Consider the following 14,006-nt stretch of genomic DNA (forward strand, 5'->3'; position numbering starts at 1 on the left):
TATTCAGATTTAAATGATTGTTTGCTTGTTGTGTTTGAACAGGACAGTTCTGTCAGTTTACTGGAAGAAAAACAACAACGAATAATTTCAAACCAACATTAAATGAAGGTGTTTACCAGCAGGCTGAATACTGTGAGTCTATGACTGAAAGGATCGATCTAAGAAACATGAAGCAGAGATGAATTTTCAAGCAGCAAATCCAACCATGGAGACACATCCTGTCACAAGATCGGGACGTGCTGTGGCTGAGCTCCTGGAGGACTCTGGGAATTGTAGGCAGATCATCAACCAGGAGCTGAGCCTTCATCTTCTCAGTGACTCTCCCTTCAGTGAGCAGCAGAAGCTGAGATATGTGTTGGACTGGACTCACAGTTTCCTCAGCAGTGGGTCAGAGATTCACCACGAACTCTGCAGAGCTGATGGCTTGATATTGGCCGATGAAGCACATAGGGAAACACAGATGATATCACCTGTATGTAAACATTCATCTGCAGCTGAATACCATCACCCTGTGTCCTGTGCCGCAGGTGGTAATGAGGTCTTTGGAGGAGGAGGTACATATAAACCTCCTTTCTCAGATGATATGAAAAGTGTGAATCTACCTGATACACAAGCTACTAGCAAAGACAACACCTGCCGAGAAAGCTGTTCATTTATACCTAATCAGAGGAAGTTGGAGGTAAATGTAGATCAAGACTCTGGTTCTGCGTTTGTGATGTATGCAAAGAATGACATAAACATTGGTGAGCCTGAGAAGACACAGGCGTCTTCACACTCTCATTTTAAAATACCCCGAGCATTAACCGTATATGAGCAGTACCAGATTTATGTGGATCAGTTGCATCACCTTAGAATAAGACAACACCAACATATCAAACCAGGAGGCTTCATAGAGTCGAAAGAGAGAAAGGCATCAGAAGAAATGTCAGGACCTGTTGAAGCACCGACCCTTCCTACGTCTCGATTTGAACGTCTCAACAAAAAGGTCACCACTGCAGAAATCACAAATTCAGACGTGATTGATAAAAACCAGGACAGATCCAAATACAAAAGAAGCAGGGCAACACTTACTGAACAGGGACAGACTGGAAATTGTGACAATTCAACTATGAAAGAAACACCTGCAGCCATTTGTGCCGTAACCACCAACACACGTCCGGACCTTCAAAGCAACAAATGTGCAGGATTGCTAAAAGGAACTGCAGGAGGTGTGACGTCAGCTGATAATGTTCCCGTTGTGGAGGAGAGTGCTGCACTCACCCCTAACCCAGGTACACACAGAGGCCGAAATAGTTATGATGATGATAATAATGGTTTGCATACTGTATGTGTGTACGTTTGCATGAATATCCTGAATATGTTTGTCTTTGTCTGTGTTTAGGTTTGTTTCCAATGAGAATGGGATGTAATCCAAACACGAAGCGTTGTCGGAGTCGTGTCAAAGGTCAAAAGAAAACAGCCGGTGGTCGAGGTGCCTCGTTGAGACTCTGTGAAAAGTCACGTGTCTCCCTGTCTTCCATAACAAATAAAGAAATATTGCAAAGGTAACAGAGGAGGGGCCAAATATGTACATCAACATACTTTATGTTGTGACAGTGCTGTACTAATGATCTGGTTAGATGTAGGAACTAAAACCATTTGGTTAGGTCCCAACAAGATACAAACACAGCTGGAATTGTCCCAGTGTATCGTAAAAAACATCCAGTGATGTCCCATCTATAAATGTTGAAATACAGAGGTCCCTGATCAAAAATAAAGTGGTTTCACACTTACAAATATTTAAAAACACACACACACTTCCAGGGTAGAGTGCACTTCCTCACAGACGAAATGATCTACCTTACAAAAAAAAGCGTGGGTATTTCACATAAGCCTGAATTGTTTGTTGCTGTAGTATTGAAGCCAAACCTGTCCCTCTGTCTCCTGCAGACCTCAGCCCTCAGGAGTAATCAAACACACAGAAAGACACACACCAGAGGACAAAGTGGAAACTACTTCAGCCTGTAGGGATGTACACAAATGTCTGCCACCTACGAGGACACGCACAGCTCTTCATGATGACCACGGAGCCTCAAGTGAGTTCAACTCAGAATATAACCTACGAAAACATTCTGACATGCCGTAAATCACAAAAACAGTCACCAACAAGTCATATGAACAGCGGGATTTTATTGGGTTTGTATTGCTGATAAACAGATCTGCTTGTGTTCCTTTTTTTAAATTAATTTCACACTAAGATAAAGAGGATATTCATTAGAGCTGATAAAGAGTTCTCTGTGTGTACTTGTGCTAATCATGTTTAATCTCATTATGTCGACATATCAGGTCCTCAGGAGGTTTCTATTCATTTAAAGGTTAAGACTTCATCAGTGAAAAGTTCTCTAGAGTAAAGTCCAACAAGGTTTAATTTCTTTAAATGTCAGAGGCCCGAAAAAGTTCTAAGTATTAAAACTTTCTTGACTATTTATAAGAATAACACATTTATCTCTGTTTGCCCTCACAGCTGCATGTCGATGTGAACAAACTGCCGGCAGATTCAGTGTAAGAAATCTTTGTTTCTGCATATTTAATGCTTGCAAAGGATTTGAAGAAATCTCAGTTGGCTTTCTATTAATTGTGTGTTTTGATCAATCGTTATGTGTGTTGTCTCAACTGTGTGTGTTGTTGTTATTACACGGGTCAGCCAGCAGGTGTCACTGTATGTACCCGCTGGTTGTCTCTGCCTGATGAGGTGTGGCTGTCCATCCTGTCTCTGCTGCCTCACAGCGACCTGTGCAGAGTGCTGCAGGTCTGCAGCCGCCTGCACACACTGGCCACTGATCACACACTCTGTGAGTCTCCACTTTGAACATGTTGGCTACAGACAGTGTTAAGTGACCTTATACAGTTTGGTTTTAAAAACTCAGATTACAATTGACCAGTGGTGGAGGAAGTATTCTGATTACCTACTCAAGTAAAAGTATTAATGCAACACTGTGAAAATGCTCCAAGAATCCAGAGGTATTATTCCAAGATTTGATCCAAATATGATGATATGTTCGGAGAATATTCGCTTCCCGGTATGAGACCATATTTTTACTGCTACAGTCTGAGTTCATGTCATCTCAGATACTGAAGATAGATATGCATCATATTCAGAAAATCAAGTCAGAAATGGACAGCTGTCATATCTAACTCCACTGCAAGGGAAACTCCTGCACCCAAAACCTTATGTAAAAGTATAAAAGTCTTAACAGGAGAATGGATTTAAAGTATCATAAGTAAAAGTATTCATTCTGCACTTAAAAAATGTCAGCGTTTTATTCTAATACATGATGATCTACATTACATATTACTGCTGCATTCATTTGTATGCTGCATTTTGCTGCTGTAGATGTTTAAGACTGACTTCTTTGTACACTTTTGGGTAGTTTAATATACAGCAATACATCATATTCTATAAGATTATGGTATGTTTGCAGCGTCACTGTTTTCAGCTTGACAGGATGTATTTTCCAGCTAATTCGAGAGGGGTTTGAAGTATTCATTTTATTTTATTTTAGCTTAAGAAGAGGGAGAATGTTCTTAATGTATAAAGGAATGTTTCATCCTCCAGTTAATCAGAAAAATACACATTCAAAATCATCAGATCTGGAGATAGATGGTTTTCACCAAAGAAAAAGGGTCTGAAAATTTGCCAAATGAAAATATACATAAAATAAAAATGCTCAAGTGAAGTACAATTATCTCAAAGTTGCACTTGAGAAGCCTACTTGAGAAAAAGCGGTTTTCCACCACCGTTAATGACATTAGATAAGTGGGATGTCCTGAACTTTTCCAAGTAGGACCTCTGCAGTGTGAGTCAGAGCACATGGTGTGTTCTCATGATGTAAGTACTTCCAGTGCAGTGTTGTACTGTACCACTCCCTGGACAAACATACTGTAAGATAACTCAGACCTGCACCATCACATGCTCTCAGGGCTGCACTGCACACACACTGTAGGTCACTGAATCACCCAAACAGACTGATATACTGAACAATAAATCTCTCTCTGTCTGAAGGGAAAGATCTGAGGATTGAGAACTGCACCGTGACGGAGCGGTGGTTACTCTGTGTGAGCAGACGTCGTCCTCGCAGTCTGTGTCTGTACAGCTGCAGTGCACCGTCTCTCGCCTCCTCTGGGCTGGAGATGTTTTTCACTCTGTGTGGAAAAACCCTGGAGGTAAAAACCCATCGAGTCAGGTCAAGATTTCCTTTTGTGGTCACTCAGATCAGACACGGAGGGTCAGAGGCAGCTAAAGAAAAAGCTGTTGTTGAGGGTTGACATTTGGTGAAAGCTTCTAGATGTTTGTCATCTCGTGACTTTACAGCGTCGCCCTCAAGTTGTTGCATTGGATCCTGTTAATCAATAAGCCGCTGTGCTGTCCTGTTATGTTATGTAAGAAACCAGTAACACTTTATATTGACACCCTTTTTGATAAGTGTTTGCTAACAGGTAATAAAGATTGGTTGTGCATAATAAAGGAGGATTTATTAACCTCAATAAGGCATTGATCTTGGATTAGCTCCAGCAGCTGCAAAATGCAAAATATAATAAGCATAATAAAAGTATGTATTAATCTTAATTAGGTTTAACAATGAAACAATAGGTGAGTTATTTAAACTCACATGTGTTTGTAATGTTGCTATAAGCAATTATAAGACGCACATCAGGTTTTCATTAAAGGGAATTTAAAATCTGGCCCTCAAACTGTTTGTTTATGTTTGGATTTGTAAATAATTCATACAAATGTTTTAGAATCAGTCCAGTAGATCGCTGCAACTGGCACTGATGTAATCCTTTGGGGCAAATACGACTGTTGCGTCCACTAGGAGTGCTTGTTTTTGCCACTCACAGGCTGAGGTTGTGTCTGACAACATCATGGAAAGGATTAGAGAGAGACCTTTTTGTAACCAGAAACACAAGTCTCACTCTGAAATCTTGCGAGAGGTGACTACGGTGGAAACGTGAGTCAGGAGTTTGGACTTTACGGAGAGGAACTGCCAGCAAGAACTTATTTCCAAAGTCATGGCTGGCTGACTGACTGACTTTTGTTTTTTTTAATCAGATAATGTCACATGCAGAATCACTGTTGTTTCATTTGTTACTTAAAGGAGCTGAAAGTCACAAGTTGTACTGGTCCAGGTCTCCACGGTGACCAGTTGCTGGCACTGATTGGTCGGCGTTGTGATCGTGTGACCGGAGTGGATGTGAGCTGGAGCGGAGCAACAGACACGGGAGTGAAAGCTCTGAGTGACGGACGCTCAGAGTCAGTTTAACACACACACACACACACACACACACACAGAGTCTATGGAGCTCTGATAGTAACTCCCTCCTGGGGTGTCACATATCTCCCAGTGCACCCTAAGTAACACACTTTAGACTCAGCTTTGTTGTGTTTCTTCCTGAGTTTCCTGTTTTTTCTTCTTGTCAAAGCACTTTGTAAACTCTCTTTTAAAAGGTGCTCTATAAATAAAGTTTATTATTATTGTTATGATTAATATTATTACAGTGAACTGTTGAACATGATAAGCTTTACCTTGCATTGACATATTAGCCTTCTCCTTCTGAGCGTGTTAGCATGCTGATATTTCAGTTTTCATTACTGAATGAACTTTATGTCCCTCTCGATCAGGATATTTGACAGACCATGTTGACAGTGTGCAAAACATGAAATACCGCTTGAGGGGCAAAAATGTGTTCTCACCTCAACAAAGACAATGTCCTACATTTTACATACATTACTGTACAAATACTACATACTTTAAAAAAATAGTTATTTGTGCAGGAATTATATCTTCTAATTGTTTTAATTATTGTTTTTCCAATTCAGAGACAAATTTAACAATTGTTTTTAAAATTGTGGGAACCGGAGCACCCGGGGTAAACCCACAGAGGCATGGGGAGGACATGGTAACGTCACACAGATAGCACACATATGGCCGGGGTCATGCCTATGTTCCCACAGCCCAATGGTCCCGTAGCCCTATGTTCCCACACTTTTTGGGTTAGGGAAGGGGAAGAGGTTAGGGTTAGGGTTAGAGAAAGGGAAGGGTGGGGTTTAGGGAACGGGAAGAGGTTAAGGTTAGGGAAGAGGAAGAGGTTAGGGTTAGAGAAAGGGAAGGGTTGGGTTTAGGGAACGGGAAGAGGTTAAGGTTAGGGAAGAGGAAGAGGTTAGGGTATGAGAAAGGGAAGGGTTGGGTTTAGGGAAGAGGAAGAGGTTAGGGTATGAGAAAGGAAAGGGTTGGGTTTAGGGAAGGGGAAGAGGTTTGGGTTAGGGAAGGGGAAGTGGTTAGGGTAGGAACATAGGGCTGTGAGAACATAGGGCTGTGGGAACATAGGCATGCTCCCATTTGGCTTGGAGTTATAGACACAGTATGGGGAGCATTTCTGATGAACTCCTGTACTATGTCTGCAAGATATATGTGTGCTACTGTGGGAGGTAATGGTGAAACACTGTCCCCCCCATGCCGGATCACAGATGACATATGGTATCTACTGGCTGTCCACAGTAGAGAGGTCCTTGGTGTTGATGTTTGATGGTGAATGTGACAGCTTGAGTTGTTGAAGCCATCTTATTTCTTCCACTTCTTTGGTTTCCTCAGTCCCAGAAAGTGACGGGCTCTTTTCCAGATAGTCTTTTTTCTTTTGCCTGGGAGAGTCTCCTCAGAGACTTGAGTCACCTCCAGAAGTTCAGGGGCCAGTGCAGTAGCAATGGACAGCTGCTCGCACGGCTTCTTCTCGGGAACTTGAGTCACCTCCAGAAGTTCGGGGGCCGGTGGAGTAGGGATGGATTCCTGCTCTGTGGAGAGCTCAAGGTTGAGAGAGATCTGAAGGTCAAGCGGAGTTTTCAGCTCCTCCAGATGTGTCTCATAACATCCCTCCTCCAAGGTGTTTTGCTGCAGTTTGTTGATTTCCTCGGTCATCCTGTGACGGAGGTGGTCCTGTTCAGCCCTCAAGTTGGTAATCATCTGCAAGCCTTTCGACACTGTGTCGGAGTGAGACTTGACTTCTGTCTCAAGCTCCTGCTGCAGAGTATCAGCCTGCTGTCTCACAGTGATGACTTCAGTTTCATACCTTTGGCTGGTCTCTTGTTGTGAAGCGCTGATCTTGTCCAGTTTGTCTTGGAGAAGCTTGTTCTTCTGCTTCTCCAATTGGAGCTCAGCAGTCAACTTCTCATGGCTGGATGTTTGGGCCTTTTTCAGCTCCTCGTGTTCTTGTTGAAGGAGGTTTCTTTGCTGGACTTCCTTCTGAAGCTGATGTTGAAGAGTCTCAGTCTGCTGTCTGACAGTGTTGACATCAGCTTCATACCTTTGGCTGATCTTGTCCAGTTCTTCACGGAGGAGATTGTTCTTCTGCTCCTCCACCTGGAGTTCGACTGTGAAGTTGTCCTGGCTGAGTACATGTGCCATTTGCAGCTCTGCATACTGTTTTTCAACAGTTGTCTTCTGCTGCATTTCCTTCACAAGATCATGCTGAAGGGTGTCAACCTGCTGTCTGACTTGAATGACATCAGTTTCATACCTGAGTCTGATCTCATTGTGGGAGACACTGATCTGATCCAGTTCTTTTTGAAGAAGCTTGTTCTTGTCCTTCTCCGCCTGGAGGTCAGTTTGAAACTTCTCCTCGTTGACTAAATGGGCCACTTGGAGCTCTTCATAATCTCTATGAAGGTCCTTCTTCTTCTTCTGCCTGGTGTTATCTCTCACCTGAGTAGCTATCTTTGCGTTGCTGAGAGCTACATCATCGCTGTACTTTCTCAGCCGCTCCAGCTCTCTGGTTGTTTCTTTTCCCCTGTTGATGTACATTTCTTTCAGGATTTTCTGCTTTTTCAGCTGCTCCTTTGTCGCTTCTAGCTCTTGAAGAAGTCTCTGCCGAGACATGTCTCTTGGGTTTTCGCTAGAGAAATCCATTTTCTTCTGTATTTTCTTTCTGTCTCAGTGAAATGATGTTGTCTTCGATGAACAGATATTGTCTGTATCACACGTCTGTCTCTTGAACCTTTTCTTTGAAGTAGTTGAAGTAGTTGAAGAGTCGGACTGAAGCAATGTTTCTCTACAGCTTATATAGACCTGCTTATGTTGCTTTATGTTGCCATGGCGATTGGAGCTTCTATTTGCCTTGATGCAAAAAATCAAACACAAATAGAACACACACACACACACGCGCGCGCGCACACACGCACACGCACACACACACACACAATCACACACTATCACACACTACACACACAAATATCGGCATTTTTTCGATATCAGAAAAAATCCAATATTGTGCATCCTTAAGCAGCGATATGATTAAGTTTTCTTTTTTTCTACAACAGTGTCTCAGAAAAAAATCACAAGCTGTGTTAAAATCCACCGTACATTTTAAGAACTTCCCTGGATGATGCTTCATTTGTCTTTTCTGTAGGTTGCAATTAAAATCTGTTGTCCTGAATGGCTGTCATGTCACTGATGACCCACTGACGAAACTTATCATGAGACACAAAGACAGGTCAGTGTAAGTTTCTTTAATGCACTTCAAGATGCATCAGACAAAACACTTGCATGTGCATAAGTTTCCTGTCTTTGACTTTAAATGAACTGTCTTCATAAATGTGCATGTGGATGCCTGTGTGTGATTATTGTCCCTTTAACACTGAAGTTGCTTGATGTTTCATGCCTTTAAAATCCAAACTGGCTAGTTGACTATTTGTGTTTCTAGTGGATAATTAATCCAGATTTAATCAGGATGTGCACACGTGTGTTTGTTTCTGTTTGTGTGAGTGTGTTTTCACATCAGTCTGTGCAGATTGGAGGTGTTCGGCTGTCAGTTCCTCACTCCATCATGTCTACAGACAGTGTTTGAGGTATTCGATTATTTTGAAAAGCAATCGAATGCAATTTTGCTTGTTTTAAACTGCAGAAAAAAATGTTCAGCACTGTGCATCATGTGTCTCAAACATGCTTTAACATATGAAAATGACTCCTTGTGCAGAGATTTGCAACAACACAACAACAATATGCTTCCCACTACATGAGCAGTATGAACAGGTTTCCAGTTTTTGCATTTCAGATGTGTCCTGGCCTTGAACATCTCAACATCGGACAGGTGCCAAAAGTCAACACGCACAGCCTCACAGGGATGACATCACAGCTCAAATGTCTCATTTCACTTAATCTCACCGGACTGCAGGCGGTGGGTTTCAAATTCTACGACTCAAAATACAAGATTCGTTGAATTTGAAGCTGAAAAGCTTAGAAATCCTACTGTCCTACGTCTTATGTGGAGATTTACATGTCCTCTCTGCATCTGTTGTTACTGTGACAGGTTACTGACGCCACAGTAGACACTCTGCTTCAAAACTGTGTCAGACTTCAGAATTTGACCTTGAGTTCCTGCCCTGGGGTGACCGACCGGACACTGCACAGCATAAGCAAATACACACCTTATATCAGGTACACAGATACAAACACACACATCAACCTAAGCTGCCATACTTGTGAGGAAACTGTATTAATTTAAAATAATTCTTGTGAGACGCAAATTGCTCTTTTCTGGGTTTTCAGTTGAGTTAGACTCATGTTGGTCCAGTTTTGAGGACGATAGTTTTGACTAATGTCTGACTGACTCACAGTGTGTATTTGTGTGTCAGATCCTTCGATGTGAGTGGGTGTAAGGCGGTAACAGATGCAGGAGTTCGGTCTCTGGCTCTGGGATGTGGAAGACTTGAGCAGCTGGATCTCAGCTCCACTGGAACAGGAAACAGAGGGTACGACACCACTGATTTTTTCTCTACATCTACTGTAACATAAATACTTCCTTGAGCACTTCAGCTGTGTGTGGTGTTGTTGCCACATGCCCAGACGTCAGCAATGTAACGACGAGGAGTAAAATGTCACAGTAACTCACAGAAACAGTGTATCTGTGTGCATGTGTCACACAGGGTTACTCTGCTGGCAAATTACTGCAGTGGACACCTCCATACTGTCAAACTCAGTTTCTGCCACATCACCCGGGAGAACATACTGAAGCTCTGCAGACGCTGCAAGAGGTAACCATACACATGCACATACACAGAGTATGTATTTATCTGCAGTGATTTCACAGAGCAGAGTAAACACCATCCAGTGATTATATATTATAATTACAGCCATGTTTTATGATACTCTCTACTAACCGCACTAAAAGCAGGCCTTTCCTCGTTGTTATGATGAGCAGAGTGATGCTCAAAATGAAGTCTATACCAAAACTGTACAACATGAATACAATGACCGACTTTGTGGTGTGATTTCTTGGGAAGCAGAGACCGATCAGCTGCTAGTGGTGTAATTATGGGACTGATACGGCAGATTAGAGAGAGTTTATCTCTACACTTGTTGTACCTAATACGAACACCAAGCACACTTTTCACTTGTGTCTATGTTTCTTTAGGTTGAAGGTGCTCCATCTCTACGGCTGTACTCGTCCCCCCACTGAGAGAGAGATCAGAGGAGTTAACACTGCTGTTAAAGTTTACCCTGACCCACACTGACACATCTGTACACACCTGGACAGATATACAAAACATAAGAGTCGAAAGAAAAGAAACAATATAATAAAATTCTTACTTTAATTACATTTATTCCTGTGATGTGCTGAATTAAGTCTCAAGATTATAACTTAAATGCAGAGATGAATAAAACGCATTTAAATGTATCTATATGTGTGACCGTGTGTGCTATAAATGTGCTATGACCTCCCAATCCTGAGGCTCCGTTACCTGCAGGGCATCGAGTGTTTTATCTCAATAAAATCCAGCTGGTCTTTGTTTTGAGCAGAGTCATTAATGTCTTATCTCTACCTTCCTTTGACTATTAGATTAGATTCAGCTTTATTGTCATTGTACAAATACTGCGACAGTGAAATGCAGTTTAGCATCTTAGCAGAAGTGCAAAAAGCAATAAAGAACAGAGTAATGTGAATATTTGTTGTGGTAATACATAAATAAAAATTAGGGGTTAGTCACTAATACATTTAGGTGTTTACAATATAAACAGCTTAATATAAAGTGCAGGTAGTAAGACAGAATAAAAATGATATATGAATATACACAATAGATCAAATGTATAAAGTACAGAAGGGAGCATACAATTTGTTTTATGTATATATTTATTCAACCAGGAAGTCTCTTGGAATATAAATCTTTTTTCGAGAGAGACCAGAGGCAAGTTACAGGAATTATACAAAGAAGAAGTCAAAACAGATTTTTTTTTTTTTTTTTAATAGACAAGGGACAACAGATATATAAAACAAAGTCGAGCTTAGAATTAACAATCACAGCTTTTTTATCAGCGCTTCGAACTCTTAGGGAGACAAATTAATTTAGCTGTAGTGCCTTCTAAAGGTTACTCTTTGACTACAGGGCACAGATTATGAGAAAGCTGTTCTACCAAATTCTGTGAACAGCCTGGGAACCCTGAGATAAATATGAAGGGATTATACCCAGTATGGCTTCGCAAATAAAAAAATGTACTGATGCCGCTGCCTCCAGGCTTCATGAAAACCAGGAAACCAGATCATAATGTACACAGTGATGTGTTCGGGTCAAGGAGGTGGTTATAAAATGGAGAGAGAGTTTGATACACTTCAACGTGTAGAGGAGGCAGTGTGCATGCAAATAATGTCCACATAGTCTGTAACACTGAAGAATGTAGTCTGAAGTGTTTTCCAAGTATGAATGCCAACATTATCTGAGATCTAGTAAGTAAAGTCACTAACTAAAGTAAGTAACAACATTTAAAGATAGAAAACACAAACGCTTGTACAACCAATGATATTTCTATATGATGAAACTGAGGATTCACGTTTCATCCTGTTCGGAGTTCAAACAAAAACTTTATTTATTGCTCCTCCTGCAGATCCAGGCCACACTGTTATTTCCTGGAGGGATTCTTCCACTTTGATACCAGTCATGGCTCTAACAGCATTTGCAACACCGTCATCGAGGGTCCAAAAATAAATGTGTTTTCGTCAGGAGTGTACACGACATGTTACAAAAAAAAAGGAAGGGTATAAAAGTGAGGTAGCAGAAGGATTCAGAAGAATCCTGGAGCTGCAGTCTTTCCACCTTTATCGATGGGATTTACTCAGACATGGAGGAAAACGTTTTACTCGCTCCAACCTAACAGCCGGCTTCTAACCTTTTCTGATTCTCACCACAAGGAAGCACCATGTTAACTTCAACCATTTGAAACTGCAGAGTTAAACTCATTGGCTCTGGCTCTTTTTAAAGCACCTTTATCTGCTGTTTAAGATCTGTAACACTCTTTCTTCTAGAGCCACATTAACAAAGCACAACCATGGCGAGAAAAGGTATGAGTATGGAAGAACGCAAGCGGCTGACTTTGCTCTTCAACGCCTACGATGAGGATAATTCAGGGCAGATCGAAAGAGATGAGTTCTTTACTATTTGTAAGGAGCTCCAAGTGCCGTCCAGCGAAGCGGAGAAGATATTCAAACGCCTGGACGTCGACAAAGACGGCACCGTGACCTTAGAGGAGTTCATCAACGGCTTCAAAGACCAGGACACGGAGGATAAAGAAGACTCTGAACCAGACGACTTGAACTTGAAAAGTGGGGGAGACTTTTCAGACAATGAGGAACTTGTTATATCCAGGTGAGAGATCAAAAAACATGTAGTGGAGAAAATGTACTGTGTTGACCGGCCTGAAGGGTGGGGCTCTCTGTTGTTTTCAAAGGGAAGTTCTGACTATGGAAATAAGATGGGGCTGGTTGGGGCAGAGAGGAGGGGCCGACTTTGAGTGTTTGATTTCCAAGCTACAACAGACAATTGCATATTACGCCTTTAAGGTGACTTAAAGCAACATTTCAGCCCGTTCTCACTCTCAACACGTCAAATACAGCCAACTGCTCAGTTGCTCTTCACTTCCACACTTCCCTAAAATGTCACTTTTTGAAGCTACAAGAGCGGATAAGTCTGATCAGGGAGTGGTTGGGGTGTCGGATGGGTTGGATACAGCACTTTCCCATCTGGGGACCAGGGTGCGCATCCAGAGTCTGACGGAGAATCAAGAGTGATTTGTTTTTAAGTTGTGTTACGTACATAACTGCCGTAACGTACGCCAAGTCAGTTACGTTATGTGACGTGACTTACTTAGATCATGTGACTGAGCCTGAACGTACCAAGTAGTTTTGGTGCCTAAACCTAACCAACAAAACAAAAAGTATCATGAGGTTAATAACAGTCCAAAAGTGATAATATTTTGAAGGTGTAACCAAACTACATTAGGGTGACTAGATTTCCTAAAAAATTTGGGACAGTCAATTACAAGCTGTTGTCCTGAATCCCAAATCCTGTCCTAATTAGAAAATTAGACTGAATCAGTTTTGAGTCATCAGCGTATAAAACATTAAATACTGATCGTTTGGTGTTGCCCTGCAGCCGGCTCTGTATTGGCTACAGGAGGTTGCATCCCACATGCATGACACTGGTTTTTAGCAATATACAGTAGCATCGCAAATTAATAAACATCTACTGTGATGGCAACTTTAAGATGTTGTTGAATTGAAAGAAAAACTATGGAGGGAAATTAAACAATTGACTCTCACATGTTTTACTGTTCATTGCCACCATGACCACACCGACCCCCAACACCCCCTGTCCCGAAGTTCACCCATTCTCATCTGGGCACCCTGTACTGCATATGATTGCTAACTTGACTGTGGAGCCCTCTAAGTGCAAAAACTGACGTAAGAGGTGTAGCAAGAGTGCCTATTTGACACAAGGCCATAATTACACGCATCACATACAAACATCATATAGCCTAACTGATAAAACTGAAAGAGCTTGAACTTGAACTGAAAAATTATAAATAAATTGCTATTCTACAACAGGCAACCACACACCACTGTCAGATATAATCATTAGCACATGACAACAAATAAAAAGAGAGAAAAAGACATGTAATCAGAATTATAACTCAATGTCACAAATTTCG

At 41.6% G+C, this 14,006-nt stretch overlaps 3 protein-coding genes and 1 long non-coding RNA gene across 7 annotated transcripts in view; 3 read left to right on the forward strand and 1 right to left on the reverse strand.

Moving 5' to 3' along the window:
* On the forward strand, positions 1-2,545 carry LOC311261871 (uncharacterized protein; the record flags this gene model as incomplete). The annotated part of the gene is made up of 4 exons (XM_084360884.1): positions 1-1,271; positions 1,382-1,544; positions 1,930-2,011; positions 2,504-2,545. The coding sequence occupies exons 1-4, from the start codon at positions 179-181 to the stop codon at positions 2,543-2,545; spliced, it is 1,380 nt and encodes a 459-aa protein (XP_084217010.1). The 5' UTR covers positions 1-178.
* On the forward strand, positions 1,895-10,631 carry LOC311261677 (uncharacterized protein). 4 transcript variants are annotated; one of them, XM_084360518.1, is made up of 12 exons: positions 1,895-2,075; positions 2,504-2,541; positions 2,684-2,831; positions 4,043-4,203; positions 5,136-5,290; positions 8,437-8,520; positions 8,809-8,875; positions 9,082-9,204; positions 9,337-9,464; positions 9,662-9,778; positions 9,953-10,060; positions 10,441-10,631. In XM_084360518.1, exons 4-12 carry the CDS (start codon positions 4,171-4,173, stop codon positions 10,538-10,540), a joined length of 915 nt encoding a protein of 304 aa, XP_084216644.1. In that variant the 5' UTR covers positions 1,895-2,075; positions 2,504-2,541; positions 2,684-2,831; positions 4,043-4,170; the 3' UTR covers positions 10,541-10,631. The 4 variants fall into 4 exon arrangements, with proteins under 4 accessions (XP_084216644.1, XP_084216643.1, XP_084216645.1 ...); XM_084360517.1 differs by lacking the exons at positions 1,895-2,075; positions 2,504-2,541; positions 2,684-2,831; positions 4,043-4,203 and having other exon boundaries at positions 4,228-5,290; XM_084360519.1 differs by lacking the exons at positions 1,895-2,075; positions 2,504-2,541; positions 2,684-2,831; positions 4,043-4,203 and having other exon boundaries at positions 4,228-5,290; positions 9,980-10,060.
* The window catches only part of LOC311261678, a 27,310-nt gene continuing 23,271 nt past the window's right edge, over positions 9,968-14,006 (reverse strand). The window contains exon 3 of the long non-coding RNA XR_014623165.1: positions 9,968-10,051. This is a non-coding gene — a long non-coding RNA (uncharacterized lncRNA). The remainder of the gene's footprint in view (positions 10,052-14,006) is intronic.
* The window catches only part of rasef (RAS and EF-hand domain containing), a 22,699-nt gene continuing 20,792 nt past the window's right edge, over positions 12,100-14,006 (forward strand). Inside the window, exon 1 of the mRNA XM_084359689.1 lies at positions 12,100-12,664. Coding sequence (XP_084215815.1) covers positions 12,348-12,664 — 317 coding nt within the window. The 5' untranslated portion in view covers positions 12,100-12,347. The remainder of the gene's footprint in view (positions 12,665-14,006) is intronic.

Source organism: Pagrus pagrus, assembly GCF_965226575.1.
Source record: "Pagrus pagrus genome assembly, chromosome: 8".
Taxonomy (NCBI): domain Eukaryota; kingdom Metazoa; phylum Chordata; class Actinopteri; order Spariformes; family Sparidae; genus Pagrus; species Pagrus pagrus.